General features: G+C 36.6%; 1 protein-coding gene across 6 annotated transcripts in view; it reads right to left on the reverse strand.

Moving 5' to 3' along the window:
* LOC129280745 (fibrillin-1-like) overlaps positions 1 to 19469 on the reverse strand; it is a 136918-nt gene that overhangs the window by 98544 nt on the left and 18905 nt on the right. For 5 of the 6 annotated variants that reach the window (XM_064112375.1, XM_064112374.1, XM_064112372.1 and 2 more), the window contains exons 6-9: positions 16124 to 16252; positions 11942 to 12070; positions 7758 to 7886; positions 3576 to 3704 (exon numbers count right to left, since the gene is read on the reverse strand). In XM_064112375.1, coding sequence (XP_063968445.1) covers positions 3576 to 3704; positions 7758 to 7886; positions 11942 to 12070; positions 16124 to 16252 — 516 coding nt within the window. The remainder of the gene's footprint in view (positions 1 to 3575; positions 3705 to 7757; positions 7887 to 11941; positions 12071 to 16123; positions 16253 to 19469) is intronic. The other variant, XM_064112373.1, reaches the window with a different exon arrangement.

Below are 19469 nucleotides of genomic sequence, written 5' to 3' on the forward strand. Positions count from 1 at the left end.
CTGATGTGGACTTGACCTTTTTTTTAAATACAACATGAATATTAAAAGTTGCAACTTTAATTGTGTTTAATTGTAATTTCCGGATTTCCCGGATTTTTTGTCACTTCTAAAATAAATACGTAAAAATGATCAGGATTTCTCCGCAATTCGGGAAATTTCCTTCAAAGTGGAAATACTGGTGCGGTCATCCGCGCAAAGTACGGGAGAATTACTGTAGACGGGTCAATTTACGACGAGAAATACCCTTACCCGGAACAAATTGCAACAAATTGTTTTTCAACGGTTTTTTGTACTATTTGACCTCAGGAATAACACTAAAAATCTACCAAAATCCGCATCCGGGAAAGTGGTTATTTTCAAGATGGCGTCTTAGATGGCCGCCATTCACTGAAAATGGATACAACTGACTCATTTTCCACCCTAGAATCCTATTTCGGTTCATAATCCATAGTCTAGGGGTAAACAAATTGTTATTACAGGCTAAAGTGAATTATAAGCCCTCCAGTGTACCTGGCAAATCCAAGATGGCGCCCAAAATGGCTGCCGTAGACTGAGAATCCACAATTCGTCCCAAGTGGCTTTAATTTGGTTTTTATTCAATGGTCTTAATGGTGAAGTAGTTAATTGGAACAAGTTAGAAGGACAGCCAGTGGTTTGGTATGTCCAAAAATCTGCGATGGGTTCCAAAAATTGTTTCTGAAATGGCTGCTTTTACTTGAAGCGGACATAACTCATTTCATTTTGGCCTGGGAGATGTGACTTTAATGTCTAAACCACTGGTTTCAAGGGTCAAATAATACATAAGAATAAGTTACAATGACAGTCAGTGATCTGATATGTCCAAAAATCGTAGATGGCTTTCAAAAATTGATCTTAAAAATAGGCTGCTTATTTTTAAGGCGGACATTGCTCATTTCATATCGGCCTGGGAGATGTGATTTTGGTATCTAAACCACTGGTTTCAAGGGTCAAAATAATACATTAGAGCAAGTTACAAGGACAGCCAGTGGCCTGGTTTGTCAAAAAATCTAAGTTGGTTTCCAAAAATTGATTCTTAATTGACTGCTGTTACTTAAAGCGGACATAGCTTATTTCATATCGGCCTGGGAGATGCGATTTTGGTGTCTAAACCACTGGTTTCAAGGGTCAAAATAATACATTACGACAAGTTTTAAGGACGGTCAGTGGTCTGGTATGACCAAAATCCAATATGGCTTCCAAAAATTGATTCTAAAATGGCTGCTGATACTTAAAAGTGGCACAGCTCATTTTATATCCGCCTGTGAGATTTGATTTCGGTGTCTAAACTATGTTTTTAAGGGACAAATTATATATTAGGACAAAATGGAATACTAACCATCCTTGTTTCTTGTCAGAATGTATTATTTGGCCCTTCATACCAAAATTTAGACACCAACATTATTTCTTACAGATAAATATTGTAGAACTCTGGCCATTATTGAGTGATATGAGTCGTTCTATACACAACAAAAAAAGTAAGTCCCCCCTAAATCAAATTGCTGTAACTTTTGAACAGAATTATTTTGAGATATGATATTTCGTAGTTGGTTTTCTACACTCATTAAGCAACTCCTGGGAAAAATGAGATTGATCAGTTGGGTCATGCATGAGTAAATAAAGATTGAATTAAAAATGACAATTTTTGAAAGTCACAAGAGTCTTTTTTTCAGATTGTGCAAATACAAAGTAAAAGTTGTTTTTATGTGATTTTTATGGTGTTAATGCTGTTTTACTATCCATCATTTAGCCACTCCACACACAAGTTTGATATCGTATGTTTATGGTTGAGTGAGCACAATGTATTGCAGGGGCCGCGGAAGCGGGGGGGGGGGGGGGGTTAAGCCCCCCACTTTTTTCCAAAAGCATGTACAAAATGTAAAAATGACCATACGATTGTGATTTTTTGCATGGTCAGCCCCCCCCCCTTTGAAAACCGTTCCGCGGCCCCTGTATTGTAACGTATCATCATATGGGTTTATGGTTGTATCCTCTTCAACTTGTTAGATCATGTTAAAATTTGAAAATGTTGGTGGTTCCCCCGATTATAGGCCCCTCTCCCATTTTAAAATTCTGGATCCACCACTGATTGGCCATAAATTAAACTGATCCTGAGAAATTGTTAGGAAAAGAATACATTTATGCAATATAAAGAGTATTCATTACTAATTTTTCGAATGTGCTCGCTCAACCATGAAAATTTTCAAAGTTCGGAAAGTGTGTGGTGATAGAAATGATGGATGATAAAAACAACAGCAATTAAAGTCATATTTGAAACCGAATTTTCCCCCAATATTCACTTTATTACCCTTTAAAATGAGTCTGTGACATTGAAAATACCCTTTTTCCCACTTTGATGCGTGCTCACTCATCCATGAATAAAAAAAAATCGATTTCATTTTTGCACAGAATTTGCATTTACATCACAAGTGTGGCTATTGGTTGCACATTCGTCGAGATCTGTTTAGACGAAAACGTGAATGGTTAACTTTTGATGAAATATATGAACTAGGCAAAGAATATTAGAGTAATAATAGCCTCGTTCAAACGCATTCATTATTTTATTATGAATGAATTAAAATTACAAAGATATTTGTCTTATCACGACCCATACGTATGCTCTTTTGGTCGGAGGAAGGGTTGGCGGAGCCCAATCGGAGGAAAGGTCGGTGTAGTGCTCGTCTTGACAGACTATCCTCCGACCTAGATACTCCCGAAAAAAAGATAGGAGTATCTTGGTCGGAGGAAGGCCGGGTATCTTGTACGACGTCCAGACAGGCAGTACTCCGACCCTTGCTCCGGTCAACCCAGCCTACGTCTGGGTCGTGATAAGAGAAATATCTTTAGAATTTTATAGTCCATGCATAACAGAATTTCACTCTGAACAGGATCCCATGCGTCTGAACGAAGCTGAACGAAGCTAGCATAGGCCTAGCCCACAATACTGGCAAATATTTATTGCAAAACAAAATCAGCCGTATCTACCTTCTCTTTTGGCCAAATAAAGCCAATTTGCAAGAAGGCTTAATATACCACTAAAGATACTTTGCGGGTTTTTTCTGTATCAAATAGTGCTATACCATTTTCATAGTCCATATTTTATTGGTTACCAATTATATCGATGATATATTTTAGATACATTAGCTTTGTCATTTCATAATGTAAAAATGTTATCTAAAACCGGATAAGAAATTAACATGTAAAGGAAAACAAAAGGAGAGGGTGTATATGTAGATGAAAATGCATAAGGGCACAATACGACGTATAATTATATGTAGTTTGTACCCGCCGAGCGGCACGTTTGAAGTGACGATACAAATAAAATTATTTTGGGAACGGATATGGCCAGACAGAAATGAACCAGCATTCTATGCCTGCCATTATGTTTTATTGGAAATTTTACCAGGTCATTGACCTTATTTGAAAGACGATATTGATTTTCATAATATGTTTTATGTCCTCATCATATTTGTGGTTAACATGGATAGTTATTGTAAATATTAATAACTCCAATTTTTACTTTTTTTCGGGGATGCACTGCATAGGCCTATACATACCAATGCAAGTACTATTATCAGGGCTCAACATGAACCCAGCGGAACAGCGGCATGTATAAGATCCATTTTTATTGGTGCACACTCCTTGTACACAGGGATTGCTAAATTTTGAAGAGCACTCGTTGATGTCTGAAACAAGAAATGACAAAAAAAATGTCAAAACCATATTCGTCAGTCATTTTCAATCTTTGAATTCCCGAAATTAATCGAGTAAATGTACTTAAATATATTACGAATTGCATGTTTTAATATCAATAGGCCTCAACAACCCAACAATCCTGAATCAAAGGACAGGTTCGCCCCAACTAAAAGTTGATTTGAATAAAGAGGGAAAATTCCAGCAAGCATAACACTAGAAATCTTGCTCATAAAAATCAGGTGTTAAATAAGCTTAATTTCACAAACCAGCTATATGTACATCCTGGTCTGTACGCAAATTAGCGGACTAATTTTATTCTATGAAATATTCCACGCTCACGCATATTCACTGTTTTGTGAAAAACAAGCAAAACCTTTACATGTCATAACTTTATTTTACATCCGATTTTGATAAGATTTTCAGTGTTATGCTAATTTGATTTTTCTCTATTTATTCAAATCAACATTTTTTCTGATGTGGACTTGACCTTTTTTTTTAATACAACATGAATATTAAAAGTTGCAACTTTAATTGTGTTTAATTGTAATTTCCGGATTTCCCGGATTTTTTGTCACTTCTAAAATAAATACGTAAAAATGATCAGGATTTCTCCGCAATTCGGGAAATTTCCTTCAAAGTGGAAATACTGGTGCGGTCATCCGCGCAAAGTACGGGAGAATTACTGTAGACGGGTCAATTTACGACGAGAAATACCCTTACCCGGAACAAATTGCAACAAATTGTTTTTCAACGGTTTTTTGTACTATTTGACCTCAGGAATAACACTAAAAATCTACCAAAATCCGCATCCGGGAAAGTGGTTATTTTCAAGATGGCGTCTTAGATGGCCGCCATTCACTGAAAATGGATACAACTGACTCATTTTCCACCCTAGAATCCTATTTCGGTTCATAATCCATAGTCTAGGGGTAAACAAATTGTTATTACAGGCTAAAGTGAATTATAAGCCCTCCAGTGTACCTGGCAAATCCAAGATGGCGCCCAAAATGGCTGCCGTAGACTGAGAATCCACAATTCGTCCCAAGTGGCTTTAATTTGGTTTTTATTCAATGGTCTTAATGGTGAAGTAGTTAATTGGAACAAGTTAGAAGGACAGCCAGTGGTTTGGTATGTCCAAAAATCTGCGATGGGTTCCAAAAATTGTTTCTGAAATGGCTGCTTTTACTTGAAGCGGACATAACTCATTTCATTTTGGCCTGGGAGATGTGACTTTAATGTCTAAACCACTGGTTTCAAGGGTCAAATAATACATAAGAATAAGTTACAATGACAGTCAGTGATCTGATATGTCCAAAAATCGTAGATGGCTTTCAAAAATTGATCTTAAAAATAGGCTGCTTATTTTTAAGGCGGACATTGCTCATTTCATATCGGCCTGGGAGATGTGAGTTTGGTATCTAAACCACTGGTTTCAAGGGTCAAAATAATACATTAGAGCAAGTTACAAGGACAGCTAGTGGCCTGGTTTGTCAAAAAATCTAAGTTGGTTTCCAAAAATTGATTCTTAATTGACTGCTGTTACTTAAAGCGGACATAGCTTATTTCATATCGGCCTGGGAGATGCGATTTTGGTGTCTAAACCACTGGTTTCAAGGGTCAAAATAATACATTACGACAAGTTTTAAGGACGGTCAGTGGTCTGGTATGACCAAAATCCAATGTGGCTTCCAAAAATTGATTCTAAAATGGCTGCTGATACTTAAAAGTGGCACAGCTCATTTTATATCCGCCTGTGAGATTTGATTTCGGTGTCTAAACTATGTTTTTAAGGGACAAATTATATATTAGGACAAAATGGAATACTAACCATCCTTGTTTCTTGTCAGAAAGTATTATTTGGCCCTTCATACCAAAATTTAGACACCAACATTATTTCTTACAGATAAATATTGTAGAACTCTGGCCATTATTGAGTGATATGAGTCGTTCTATACACAACAAAAAAAGTAAGTCCCCCCTAAATCAAATTGCTGTAACTTTTGAACAGAATTATTTTGAGATATGATATTTCGTAGTTGGTTTTCTACACTCATTAAGCAACTCCTGGGAAAAATGAGATTGATCAGTTGGGTCATGCATGAGTAAATAAAGATTGAATTAAAAATGACAATTTTTGAAAGTCACAAGATTCTTTTTTTTCAGATTGTGCAAATACAAAGTAAAAGTTGTTTTTAGGTGATTTTTATGGTGTTAATGCTGTTTTACTATCCATCATTTAGCCACTCCACACACAATTTTGATATCGTATGTTTATGGTTGAGTGAGCACAATGTATTGCAGGGGCCGCGGAAGCGGGGGGGGGGGGTGTTAAGCCCCCCACTTTTTCCAAAAGCATGTACAAAAGGTAAAAATGACCATACGATTGTGATTTTTTGCATGGTCAGTCCCCCCCCCCTTGAAAACCGTTCCGCGGCCCCTGTATTGTAACGTATCATCATATGGGTTTATGGTTGTATCCTCTTCAACTTGTTAGATCATGTTAAAATTTGAAAATGTTGGTGGTTCCCCCGATTATAGGCCCCTCTCCCATTTTAAAATTCTGGATCCACCACTGATTGGCCATAAATTAAACTGATCCTGAGAAATTGTTAGGAAAAGAATACATTTATGCAATATAAAGAGTATTCATTCCTAATTTTTCGAATGTGCTCGCTCAACCATGAAAATTTTCAAAGTTCGGAAAGTGTGTGGTGATAGAAATGATGGATGATAAAAACAACAGCAATTAAAGTCACATTTGAAACCGAATTTTCCCCCAATATTCACTTTATTACCCTTTGAAATGAGTCTGTGACATTGAAAATACCCTTTTTCCCACTTTGATGCGTGCTCACTCATCCATGAATAAAAAAAATCGATTTCATTTTTGCACAGAATTTGCATTTACATCACAATTGTGGCTATTGGTTGCACATTCGTCGAGATCTGTTTAGACGAAAACGTGAATGGTTAACTTTTGATGAAATATATGAACTAGGCAAAGAATATTAGAGTAATAATAGCCTCGTTCAAACGCATTCATTATTTTATTATGAATGAATTAAAATTACAAAGATATTTGTCTTATCACGACCCATACGTATGCTCTTTTGGTCGGAGGAAGGGTTGGCGGAGCCCAATCGGAGGAAAGGTCGGTGTAGTGCTCGTCTTGACAGACTATCCTCCGACCTAGATACTCCCGAAAAAAAGATAGGAGTATCTTGGTCGGAGGAAGGCCGGGTATCTTGTACGACGTCCAGACAGGCAGTACTCCGACCCTTGCTCCGGTCAACCCAGCCTACGTCTGGGTCGTGATAAGAGAAATATCTTTAGAATTTTATAGTCCATGCATAACAGAATTTCACTCTGAACAGGATCCCATGCGTCTGAACGAAGCTGAACGAAGCTAGCATAGGCCTAGCCCACAATACTGGCAAATACTTATTGCAAAACAAAATCAGCCGTATCTACCTTCTCTTTTGGCCAAATAAAGCCAATTTGCAAGAAGGCTTAATATACCACTAAAGATACTTTGCGGGTTTTTTCTGTATCAAATAGTGCTATACCATTTTCATAGTCCATATTTTATTGGTTACCAATTATATCGATGATATATTTTAGATACATAAGCTTTGTCATTTCATAATGTAAAAATGTTATCTAAAACCGGATAAGAAATTAACATGTAAAGGAAAACAAAAGGAGAGGGTGTATATGTAGATGAAAATGCATAAGGGCACAATACGACGTATAATTATATGTAGTTTGTACCCGCCGAGCGGCACGTTTGAAGTGACGATACAAATAAAATTATTTTGGGAACGGATATGGCCAGACAGAAATGAACCAGCATTCTATGCCTGCCATTATGTTTTATTGGAAATTTTACCAGGTCATTGACCTTATTTGAAAGACGATATTTATTTTCATAATATGTTTTATGTCCTCATCATATTTGTGGTTAACATGGATAGTTATTGTAAATATTAATAACTCCAATTTTTACTTTTTTTCGGGGATGCACTGCATAGGCCTATACATACCAATGCAAGTACTATTATCAGGGCTCAACATGAACCCAGCGGAACAGCGGCATGTATAAGATCCATCTTTATTGGTGCACACTCCTTGTACACAGGGATTGCTAAATTTTGAAGAGCACTCGTTGATGTCTGAAACAAGAAATGACAAAAAAAATGTCAAAACCATATTCGTCAGTCATTTTCAATCTTTGAATTCCCGAAATTAATCGAGTAAATGTACTTAAATATATTACGAATTGCATGTTCTAATATCAATAGGCCTCAACAACCCAACAATCCTGAATCAAAGGACAGGTTCGCCCCAACTAAAAGTTGATTTGAATAAAGAGGGAAAATTCCAGCAAGCATAACACTGGAAATCTTGCTCATAAAAATCAGGTGTTAAATAAGCTTAATTTCACAAACCAGCTATATGTACATCCTGGTCTGTACGCAAATTAGCGGACTAATTTTATTCTATGAAATATTCCACGCTCACGCATATTCACTGTTTTGTGAAAAACAAGCAAAACCTTTACATGTCATAACTTTATTTTACATCCGATTTTGATAAGATTTTCAGTGTTATGCTAATTTGATTTTTCTCTATTTATTCAAATCAACATTTTTTCTGATGTGGACTTGACCTTTTTTTTTAATACAACATGAATATTAAAAGTTGCAACTTTAATTGTGTTTAATTGTAATTTCCGGATTTCCCGGATTTTTTGTCACTTCTAAAATAAATACGTAAAAATGATCAGGATTTCTCCGCAATTCGGGAAATTTCCTTCAAAGTGGAAATACTGGTGCGGTCATCCGCGCAAAGTACGGGAGAATTACTGTAGACGGGTCAATTTACGACGAGAAATACCCTTACCCGGAACAAATTGCAACAAATTGTTTTTCAACGGTTTTTTGTACTATTTGACCTCAGGAATAACACTAAAAATCTACCAAAATCCGCATCCGGGAAAGTGGTTATTTTCAAGATGGCGTCTTAGATGGCCGCCATTCACTGAAAATGGATACAACTGACTCATTTTCCACCCTAGAATCCTATTTCGGTTCATAATCCATAGTCTAGGGGTAAACAAATTGTTATTACAGGCTAAAGTGAATTATAAGCCCTCCAGTGTACCTGGCAAATCCAAGATGGCGCCCAAAATGGCTGCCGTAGACTGAGAATCCACAATTCGTCCCAAGTGGCTTTAATTTGGTTTTTATTCAATGGTCTTAATGGTGAAGTAGTTAATTGGAACAAGTTAGAAGGACAGCCAGTGGTTTGGTATGTCCAAAAATCTGCGATGGGTTCCAAAAATTGTTTCTGAAATGGCTGCTTTTACTTGAAGCGGACATAACTCATTTCATTTTGGCCTGGGAGATGTGACTTTAATGTCTAAACCACTGGTTTCAAGGGTCAAATAATACATAAGAATAAGTTACAATGACAGTCAGTGATCTGATATGTCCAAAAATCGTAGATGGCTTTCAAAAATTGATCTTAAAAATAGGCTGCTTATTTTTAAGGCGGACATTGCTCATTTCATATCGGCCTGGGAGATGTGATTTTGGTATCTAAACCACTGGTTTCAAGGGTCAAAATAATACATTAGAGCAAGTTACAAGGACAGCCAGTGGCCTGGTTTGTCAAAAAATCTAAGTTGGTTTCCAAAAATTGATTCTTAATTGACTGCTGTTACTTAAAGCGGACATAGCTTATTTCATATCGGCCTGGGAGATGCGATTTTGGTGTCTAAACCACTGGTTTCAAGGGTCAAAATAATACATTACGACAAGTTTTAAGGACGGTCAGTGGTCTGGTATGACCAAAATCCAATATGGCTTCCAAAAATTGATTCTAAAATGGCTGCTGATACTTAAAAGTGGCACAGCTCATTTTATATCCGCCTGTGAGATTTGATTTCGGTGTCTAAACTATGTTTTTAAGGGACAAATTATATATTAGGACAAAATGGAATACTAACCATCCTTGTTTCTTGTCAGAATGTATTATTTGGCCCTTCATACCAAAATTTAGACACCAACATTATTTCTTACAGATAAATATTGTAGAACTCTGGCCATTATTGAGTGATATGAGTCGTTCTATACACAACAAAAAAAGTAAGTCCCCCCTAAATCAAATTGCTGTAACTTTTGAACAGAATTATTTTGAGATATGATATTTCGTAGTTGGTTTTCTACACTCATTAAGCAACTCCTGGGAAAAATGAGATTGATCAGTTGGGTCATGCATGAGTAAATAAAGATTGAATTAAAAATGACAATTTTTGAAAGTCACAAGAGTCTTTTTTTCAGATTGTGCAAATACAAAGTAAAAGTTGTTTTTAGGTGATTTTTATGGTGTTAATGCTGTTTTACTATCCATCATTTAGCCACTCCACACACAAGTTTGATATCGTATGTTTATGGTTGAGTGAGCACAATGTATTGCAGGGGCCGCGGAAGCGGGGGGGGGGGGGGTTAAGCCCCCCACTTTTTTCCAAAAGCATGTACAAAATGTAAAAATGACCATACGATTGTGATTTTTTGCATGGTCAGCCCCCCCCCCTTTGAAAACCGTTCCGCGGCCCCTGTATTGTAACGTATCATCATATGGGTTTATGGTTGTATCCTCTTCAACTTGTTAGATCATGTTAAAATTTGAAAATGTTGGTGGTTCCCCCGATTATAGGCCCCTCTCCCATTTTAAAATTCTGGATCCACCACTGATTGGCCATAAATTAAACTGATCCTGAGAAATTGTTAGGAAAAGAATACATTTATGCAATATAAAGAGTATTCATTCCTAATTTTTCGAATGTGCTCGCTCAACCATGAAAATTTTCAAAGTTCGGAAAGTGTGTGGTGATAGAAATGATGGATGATAAAAACAACAGCAATTAAAGTCACATTTGAAACCGAATTTTCCCCCAATATTCACTTTATTACCCTTTAAAATGAGTCTGTGACATTGAAAATACCCTTTTTCCCACTTTGATGCGTGCTCACTCATCCATGAATAAAAAAAAATCGATTTCATTTTTGCACAGAATTTGCATTTACATCACAAGTGTGGCTATTGGTTGCACATTCGTCGAGATCTGTTTAGACGAAAACGTGAATGGTTAACTTTTGATGAAATATATGAACTAGGCAAAGAATATTAGAGTAATAATAGCCTCGTTCAAACGCATTCATTATTTTATTATGAATGAATTAAAATTACAAAGATATTTGTCTTATCACGACCCATACGTATGCTCTTTTGGTCGGAGGAAGGGTTGGCGGAGCCCAATCGGAGGAAAGGTCGGTGTAGTGCTCGTCTTGACAGACTATCCTCCGACCTAGATACTCCCGAAAAAAAGATAGGAGTATCTTGGTCGGAGGAAGGCCGGGTATCTTGTACGACGTCCAGACAGGCAGTACTCCGACCCTTGCTCCGGTCAACCCAGCCTACGTCTGGGTCGTGATAAGAGAAATATCTTTAGAATTTTATAGTCCATGCATAACAGAATTTCACTCTGAACAGGATCCCATGCGTCTGAACGAAGCTGAACGAAGCTAGCATAGGCCTAGCCCACAATACTGGCAAATATTTATTGCAAAACAAAATCAGCCGTATCTACCTTCTCTTTTGGCCAAATAAAGCCAATTTGCAAGAAGGCTTAATATACCACTAAAGATACTTTGCGGGTTTTTTTCTGTATCAAATAGTGCTATACCATTTTCATAGTCCATATTTTATTGGTTACCAATTATATTGATGATATATTTTAGATACATTAGCTTTGTCATTTCATAATGTAAAAATGTTATCTAAAACCGGATAAGAAATTAACATGTAAAGGAAAACAAAAGGAGAGGGTGTATATGTAGATGAAAATGCATAAGGGCACAATACGACGTATAATTATATGTAGTTTGTACCCGCCGAGCGGCACGTTTGAAGTGACGATACAAATAAAATTATTTTGGGAACGGATATGGCCAGACAGAAATGAACCAGCATTCTATGCCTGCCATTATGTTTTATTGGAAATTTTACCAGGTCATTGACCTTATTTGAAAGACGATATTTATTTTCATAATATGTTTTATGTCCTCATCATATTTGTGGTTAACATGGATAGTTATTGTAAATATTAATAACTCCAATTTTTACTTTTTTTCGGGGATGCACTGCATAGGCCTATACATACCAATGCAAGTACTATTATCAGGGCTCAACATGAACCCAGCGGAACAGCGGCATGTATAAGATCCATTTTTATTGGTGCACACTCCTTGTACACAGGGATTGCTAAATTTTGAAGAGCACTCGTTGATGTCTGAAACAAGAAATGACAAAAAAAATGTCAAAACCATATTCGTCAGTCATTTTCAATCTTTGAATTCCCGAAATTAATCGAGTAAATGTACTTAAATATATTACGAATTGCATGTTCTAATATCAATAGGCCTCAACAACCCAACAATCCTGAATCAAAGGACAGGTTCGCCCCAACTAAAAGTTGATTTGAATAAAGAGGGAAAATTCCAGCAAGCATAACACTAGAAATCTTGCTCATAAAAATCAGGTGTTAAATAAGCTTAATTTCACAAACCAGCTATATGTACATCCTGGTCTGTACGCAAATTAGCGGACTAATTTTATTCTATGAAATATTCCACGCTCACGCATATTCACTGTTTTGTGAAAAACAAGCAAAACCTTTACATGTCATAACTTTATTTTACATCCGATTTTGATAAGATTTTCAGTGTTATGCTAATTTGATTTTTCTCTATTTATTCAAATCAACATTTTTTCTGATGTGGACTTGACCTTTTTTTTTAATACAACATGAATATTAAAAGTTGCAACTTTAATTGTGTTTAATTGTAATTTCCGGATTTCCCGGATTTTTTGTCACTTCTAAAATAAATACGTAAAAATGATCAGGATTTCTCCGCAATTCGGGAAATTTCCTTCAAAGTGGAAATACTGGTGCGGTCATCCGCGCAAAGTACGGGAGAATTACTGTAGACGGGTCAATTTACGACGAGAAATACCCTTACCCGGAACAAATTGCAACAAATTGTTTTTCAACGGTTTTTTGTACTATTTGACCTCAGGAATAACACTAAAAATCTACCAAAATCCGCATCCGGGAAAGTGGTTATTTTCAAGATGGCGTCTTAGATGGCCGCCATTCACTGAAAATGGATACAACTGACTCATTTTCCACCCTAGAATCCTATTTCGGTTCATAATCCATAGTCTAGGGGTAAACAAATTGTTATTACAGGCTAAAGTGAATTATAAGCCCTCCAGTGTACCTGGCAAATCCAAGATGGCGCCCAAAATGGCTGCCGTAGACTGAGAATCCACAATTCGTCCCAAGTGGCTTTAATTTGGTTTTTATTCAATGGTCTTAATGGTGAAGAAGTTAATTGGAACAAGTTAGAAGGACAGCCAGTGGTTTGGTATGTCCAAAAATCTGCGATGGGTTCCAAAAATTGTTTCTGAAATGGCTGCTTTTACTTGAAGCGGACATAACTCATTTCATTTTGGCCTGGGAGATGTGACTTTAATGTCTAAACCACTGGTTTCAAGGGTCAAATAATACATAAGAATAAGTTACAATGACAGTCAGTGATCTGATATGTCCAAAAATCGTAGATGGCTTTCAAAAATTGATCTTAAAAATAGGCTGCTTATTTTTAAGGCGGACATTGCTCATTTCATATCGGCCTGGGAGATGTGATTTTGGTATCTAAACCACTGGTTTCAAGGGTCAAAATAATACATTAGAGCAAGTTACAAGGACAGCCAGTGGCCTGGTTTGTCAAAAAATCTAAGTTGGTTTCCAAAAATTGATTCTTAATTGACTGCTGTTACTTAAAGCGGACATAGCTTATTTCATATCGGCCTGGGAGATGCGATTTTGGTGTCTAAACCACTGGTTTCAAGGGTGAAAATAATACATTACGACAAGTTTTAAGGACGGTCAGTGGTCTGGTATGACCAAAATCCAATATGGCTTCCAAAAATTGATTCTAAAATGGCTGCTGATACTTAAAAGTGGCACAGCTCATTTCATATCCGCCTGTGAGATTTGATTTCGGTGTCTAAACTATGTTTTTAAGGGACAAATTATATATTAGGACAAAATGGAATACTAACCATCCTTGTTTCTTGTCCGAATGTATTATTTGGCCCTTCATACCAAAATTTAGACACCAACATTATTTCTTACAGATAAATATTGTAGAACTCTGGCCATTATTGAGTGATATGAGTCGTTCTATACACAACAAAAAAAGTAAGTCCCCCCCTAAATCAAATTGCTGTAACTTTTGAACAGAATTATTTTGAGATATGATATTTCGTAGTTGGTTTTCTACACTCATTAAGCAACTCCTGGGAAAAATGAGATTGATCAGTTGGGTCATGCATGAGTAAATAAAGATTGAATTAAAAATGACAATTTTTGAAAGTCACAAGTCTTTTTTTCAGATTGTGCAAATACAAAGTAAAAGTTGTTTTTAGGTGATTTTTATGGTGTTAATTCTGTTTTACTATCCATCATTTAGCCACTCCACACACAATTTTGATATCGTATGTTTATGGTTGAGTGAGCACAATGTATTGCAGGGGCCGCGGAAGCGGGGGGGGGGGGGTTAAGCCCCCCACTTTTTTCCAAAAGCATGTACAAAATGTAAAAATGACCATACGATTGTGATTTTTTGCATGGTCAGTCCCCCCCCCCTTTGAAAACCGTTCCGCGGCCCCTGTATTGTAACGTATCATCATATGGGTTTATGGTTGTATCCTCTTCAACTTGTTAGATCATGTTAAAATTTGAAAATGTTGGTGGTTCCCCCGATTATAGGCCCCTATCCCATTTTAAAATTCTGGATCCACCACTGATTGGCCATAAATTAAACTGATCCTGAGAAATTGTTAGGAAAAGAATACATTTATGCAATATAAAGAGTATTCATTCCTAATTTTTCGAATGTGCTCGCTCAACCATGAAAATTTTCAAAGTTCGGAAAGTGTGTGGTGATAGAAATGATGGATGATAAAAACAACAGCAATTAAAGTCACATTTGAAACCGAATTTTCCCCCAATATTCACTTTATTACCCTTTAAAATGAGTCTGTGACATTGAAAATACCCTTTTTCCCACTTTGATGCGTGCTCACTCATCCATGAATAAAAAAAAATCGATTTCATTTTTGCACAGAATTTGCATTTACATCACAAGTGTGGCTATTGGTTGCACATTCGTCGAGATCTGTTTAGACGAAAACGTGAATGGTTAACTTTTGATGAAATATATGAACTAGGCAAAGAATATTAGAGTAATAATAGCCTCGTTCAAACGCATTCATTATTTTATTATGAATGAATTAAAATTACAAAGATATTTGTCTTATCACGACCCATACGTATGCTCTTTTGGTCGGAGGAAGGGTTGGCGGAGCCCAATCGGAGGAAAGGTCGGTGTAGTGCTCGTCTTGACAGACTATCCTCCGACCTAGATACTCCCGAAAAAAAGATAGGAGTATCTTGGTCGGAGGAAGGCCGGGTATCTTGTACGACGTCCAGACAGGCAGTACTCCGACCCTTGCTCCGGTCAACCCAGCCTACGTCTGGGTCGTGATAAGAGAAATATCTTTAGAATTTTATAGTCCATGCATAACAGAATTTCACTCTGAACAGGATCCCATGCGTCTGAACGAAGCTGAACGAAGCTAGCATAGGCCTAGCCCACAATACTGGCAAATATTTATTGCAAAACAAAATCAGCCGTATCTACCTTCTCTTTTGGCCAAATAAAGCCAATTTGCAAGAAGGCTTAATATACCACTAAAGATACTTTGCGGGTTTTTTCTGTATCAAATAGTGCTATACCATTTTCATAGTCCATATTTTATTGGTTACCAATTATATTGATGATATATTTTAGATACATTAGCTTTGTCATTTCATAATGTAAAAATGTTATCTAAAACCGGATAAGAAATTAACATGTAAAGGAAAACAAAAGGAGAGGGTGTATATGTAGATGAAAATGCATAAGGGCACAATACGACGTATAATTATATGTAGTTTGTACCCGCCGAGCGGCACGTTTGAAGTGACGATACAAATAAAATTATTTTGGGAACGGATATGGCCAGACAGAAATGAACCAGCATTCTATGCCTGCCATTATGTTTTATTGGAAATTTTACCAGGTCATTGACCTTATTTGAAAGACGACATTTATTTTCATAATATGTTTTATGTCCTCATCATATTTGTGGTTAACATGGATAGTTATTGTAAATATTAATAACTCCAATTTTTACTTTTTTTCGGGGATGCACTGCATAGGCCTATACATACCAATGCAAGTACTATTATCAGGGCTCAACATGAACCCAGCGGAACAGCGGCATGTATAAGATCCATTTTTATTGGTGCACACTCCTTGTACACAGGGATTGCTAAATTTTGAAGAGCACTCGTTGATGTCTGAAACAAGAAATGACAAAAAAAATGTCAAAACCATATTCGTCAGTCATTTTCAATCTTTGAATTCCCGAAATTAATCGAGTAAATGTACTTAAATATATTACGAATTGCATGTTCTAATATCAATAGGCCTCAACAACCCAACAATCCTGAATCAAAGGACAGGTTCGCCCCAACTAAAAGTTGATTTGAATAAAGAGGGAAAATTCCAGCAAGCATAACACTAGAAATCTTGCTCATAAAAATCAGGTGTTAAATAAGCTTAATTTCACAAACCAGCTATATGTACATCCTGGTCTGTACGCAAATTAGCGGACTAATTTTATTCTATGAAATATTCCACGCTCACGCATATTCACTGTTTTGTGAAAAACAAGCAAAACCTTTACATGTCATAACTTTATTTTACATCCGATTTTGATAAGATTTTCAGTGTTATGCTAATTTGATTTTTCTCTATTTATTCAAATCAACATTTTTTTCTGATGTGGACTTGACCTTTTTTTTAATACAACATGAATATTAAAAGTTGCAACTTTAATTGTGTTTAATTGTAATTTCCGGATTTCCCGGATTTTTTGTCACTTCTAAAATAAATACGTAAAAATGATCAGGATTTCTCCGCAATTCGGGAAATTTCCTTCAAAGTGGAAATACTGGTGCGGTCATCCGCGCAAAGTACGGGAGAATTACTGTAGACGGGTCAATTTACGACGAGAAATACCCTTACCCGGAACAAATTGCAACAAATTGTTTTTCAACGGTTTTTTGTACTATTTGACCTCAGGAATAACACTAAAAATCTACCAAAATCCGCATCCGGGAAAGTGGTTATTTTCAAGATGGCGTCTTAGATGGCCGCCATTCACTGAAAATGGATACAACTGACTCATTTTCCACCCTAGAATCCTATTTCGGTTCATAATCCATAGTCTAGGGGTAAACAAATTGTTATTACAGGCTAAAGTGAATTATAAGCCCTCCAGTGTACCTGGCAAATCCAAGATGGCGCCCAAAATGGCTGCCGTAGACTGAGAATCCACAATTCGTCCCAAGTGGCTTTAATTTGGTTTTTATTCAATGGTCTTAATGGTGAAGTAGTTAATTGGAACAAGTTAGAAGGACAGCCAGTGGTTTGGTATGTCCAAAAATCTGCGATGGGTTCCAAAAATTGTTTCTGAAATGGCTGCTTTTACTTGAAGCGGACATAACTCATTTCATTTTGGCCTGGGAGATGTGACTTTAATGTCTAAACCACTGGTTTCAAGGGTCAAATAATACATAAGAATAAGTTACAATGACAGTCAGTGATCTGATATGTCCAAAAATCGTAGATGGCTTTCAAAAATTGATCTTAAAAATAGGCTGCTTATTTTTAAGGCGGACATTGCTCATTTCATATCGGCCTGGGAGATGTGATTTTGGTATCTAAACCACTGGTTTCAAGGGTCAAAATAATACATTAGAGCAAGTTACAAGGACAGCCAGTGGCCTGGTTTGTCAAAAAATCTAAGTTGGTTTCCAAAAATTGATTCTTAATTGACTGCTGTTACTTAAAGCGGACATAGCTTATTTCATATCGGCCTGGGAGATGCGATTTTGGTGTCTAAACCACTGGTTTCAAGGGTCAAAATAATACATTACGACAAGTTTTAAGGGCGGTCAGTGGTCTGGTATGACCAAAATCCAATATGGCTTCCAAAAATTGATTCTAAAATGGCTGCTGATACTTAAAAGTGGCACAGCTCATTTTATATCCGCCTGTGAGATTTGATTTCGGTGTCTAAACTATGTTTTTAAGGGACAAATTATATATTAGGACAAAATGGAATACTAACCATCCTTGTTTCTTGTCCGAATGTATTATTTGGCCCTTCATACCAAAATTTAGACGCCAACATTATTTCTTACAGATAAATATTGTAGAACTCTGGCCATTATTGAGTGATATGAGTCGTTCTATACACAACAAAAAAAGTAAGTCCCCCCTAAATCAAATTGCTGTAACTTTTGAACAGAATTATTTTGAGATATGATATTTCGTAGTTGGTTTTCTACACTCATTAAGCAACTCCTGGGAAAAATGAGATTGATCAGTTGGGTCATGCATGAGTAAATAAAGATTGAATTAAAAATGACAATTTTTGAAAGTCACAAGAGTCTTTTTTTCAGATTGTGCAAATACAAAGTAAAAGTTGTTTTTAGGTGATTTTTATGGTGTTAATGCTGTTTTACTATCCATCATTTAGCCACTCCACACACAATTTTGATATCGTATGTTTATGGTTGAGTGAGCACAATGTATTGCAGGGGCCGCGGAAGCGGGAGGGGGGGGGGTTAAGCCCCCCACTTTTTTCCAAAAGCATGTACAAAATGTAAAAATGACCATACGATTGTGATTTTTTGCATGGTCAGTCCCCCCCCCCCCCCTTTGAAAACCGTTCCGCGGCCCCTGTATTGTAACGTATCATCATATGGGTTTATGGTTGTATCCTCTTCAACTTGTTAGATCATGTTAAAATTTGAAAATGTTGGTGGTTCCCCCGATTATAGGCCCCTCTCCCGTTTTAAAATTCTGGATCCACCACTGATTGGCCATAAATTAAACTGATCCTGAGAAATTGTTAGGAAAAGAATACATTTATGCAATATAAAGAGTATTCATTCCTAATTTTTCGAATGTGCTCGCTCAACCATGAAAATTTTCAAAGTTCGGAAAGTGTGTGGTGATAGAAATGATGGATGATAAAAACAACAGCAATTAAAGTCACATTTGAAACCGAATTTTCCCCCAATATTCACTTTATTACCCTTTAAAATGAGTCTGTGACATTGAAAATACCCTTTTTCCCACTTTGATGCGTGCTCACTCATCCATGAATAAAAAAAAATCGATTTCATTTTTGCACAGAATTTGCATTTACATCACAAGTGTGGCTATTGGTTGCACATTCGTCGAGATCTGTTTAGACGAAAACGTGAATGGTTAACTTTTGATGAAATATATGAACTAGGCAAAGAATATTAGAGTAATAATAGCCTCGTTCAAACGCATTCATTATTTTATTATGAATGAATTAAAATTACAAAGATATTTGTCTTATCACGACCCATACGTATGCTCTTTTGGTCGGAGGAAGGGTTGGCGGAGCCCAATCGGAGGAAAGGTCGGTGTAGTGCTCGTCTTGACAGACTATCCTCCGACCTAGATACTCCC

The sequence above is a fragment of the Lytechinus pictus genome, chromosome 17 (genome assembly GCF_037042905.1).
Source record: "Lytechinus pictus isolate F3 Inbred chromosome 17, Lp3.0, whole genome shotgun sequence".
NCBI classification, from domain to species: Eukaryota; Metazoa; Echinodermata; class Echinoidea; order Temnopleuroida; family Toxopneustidae; genus Lytechinus; species Lytechinus pictus.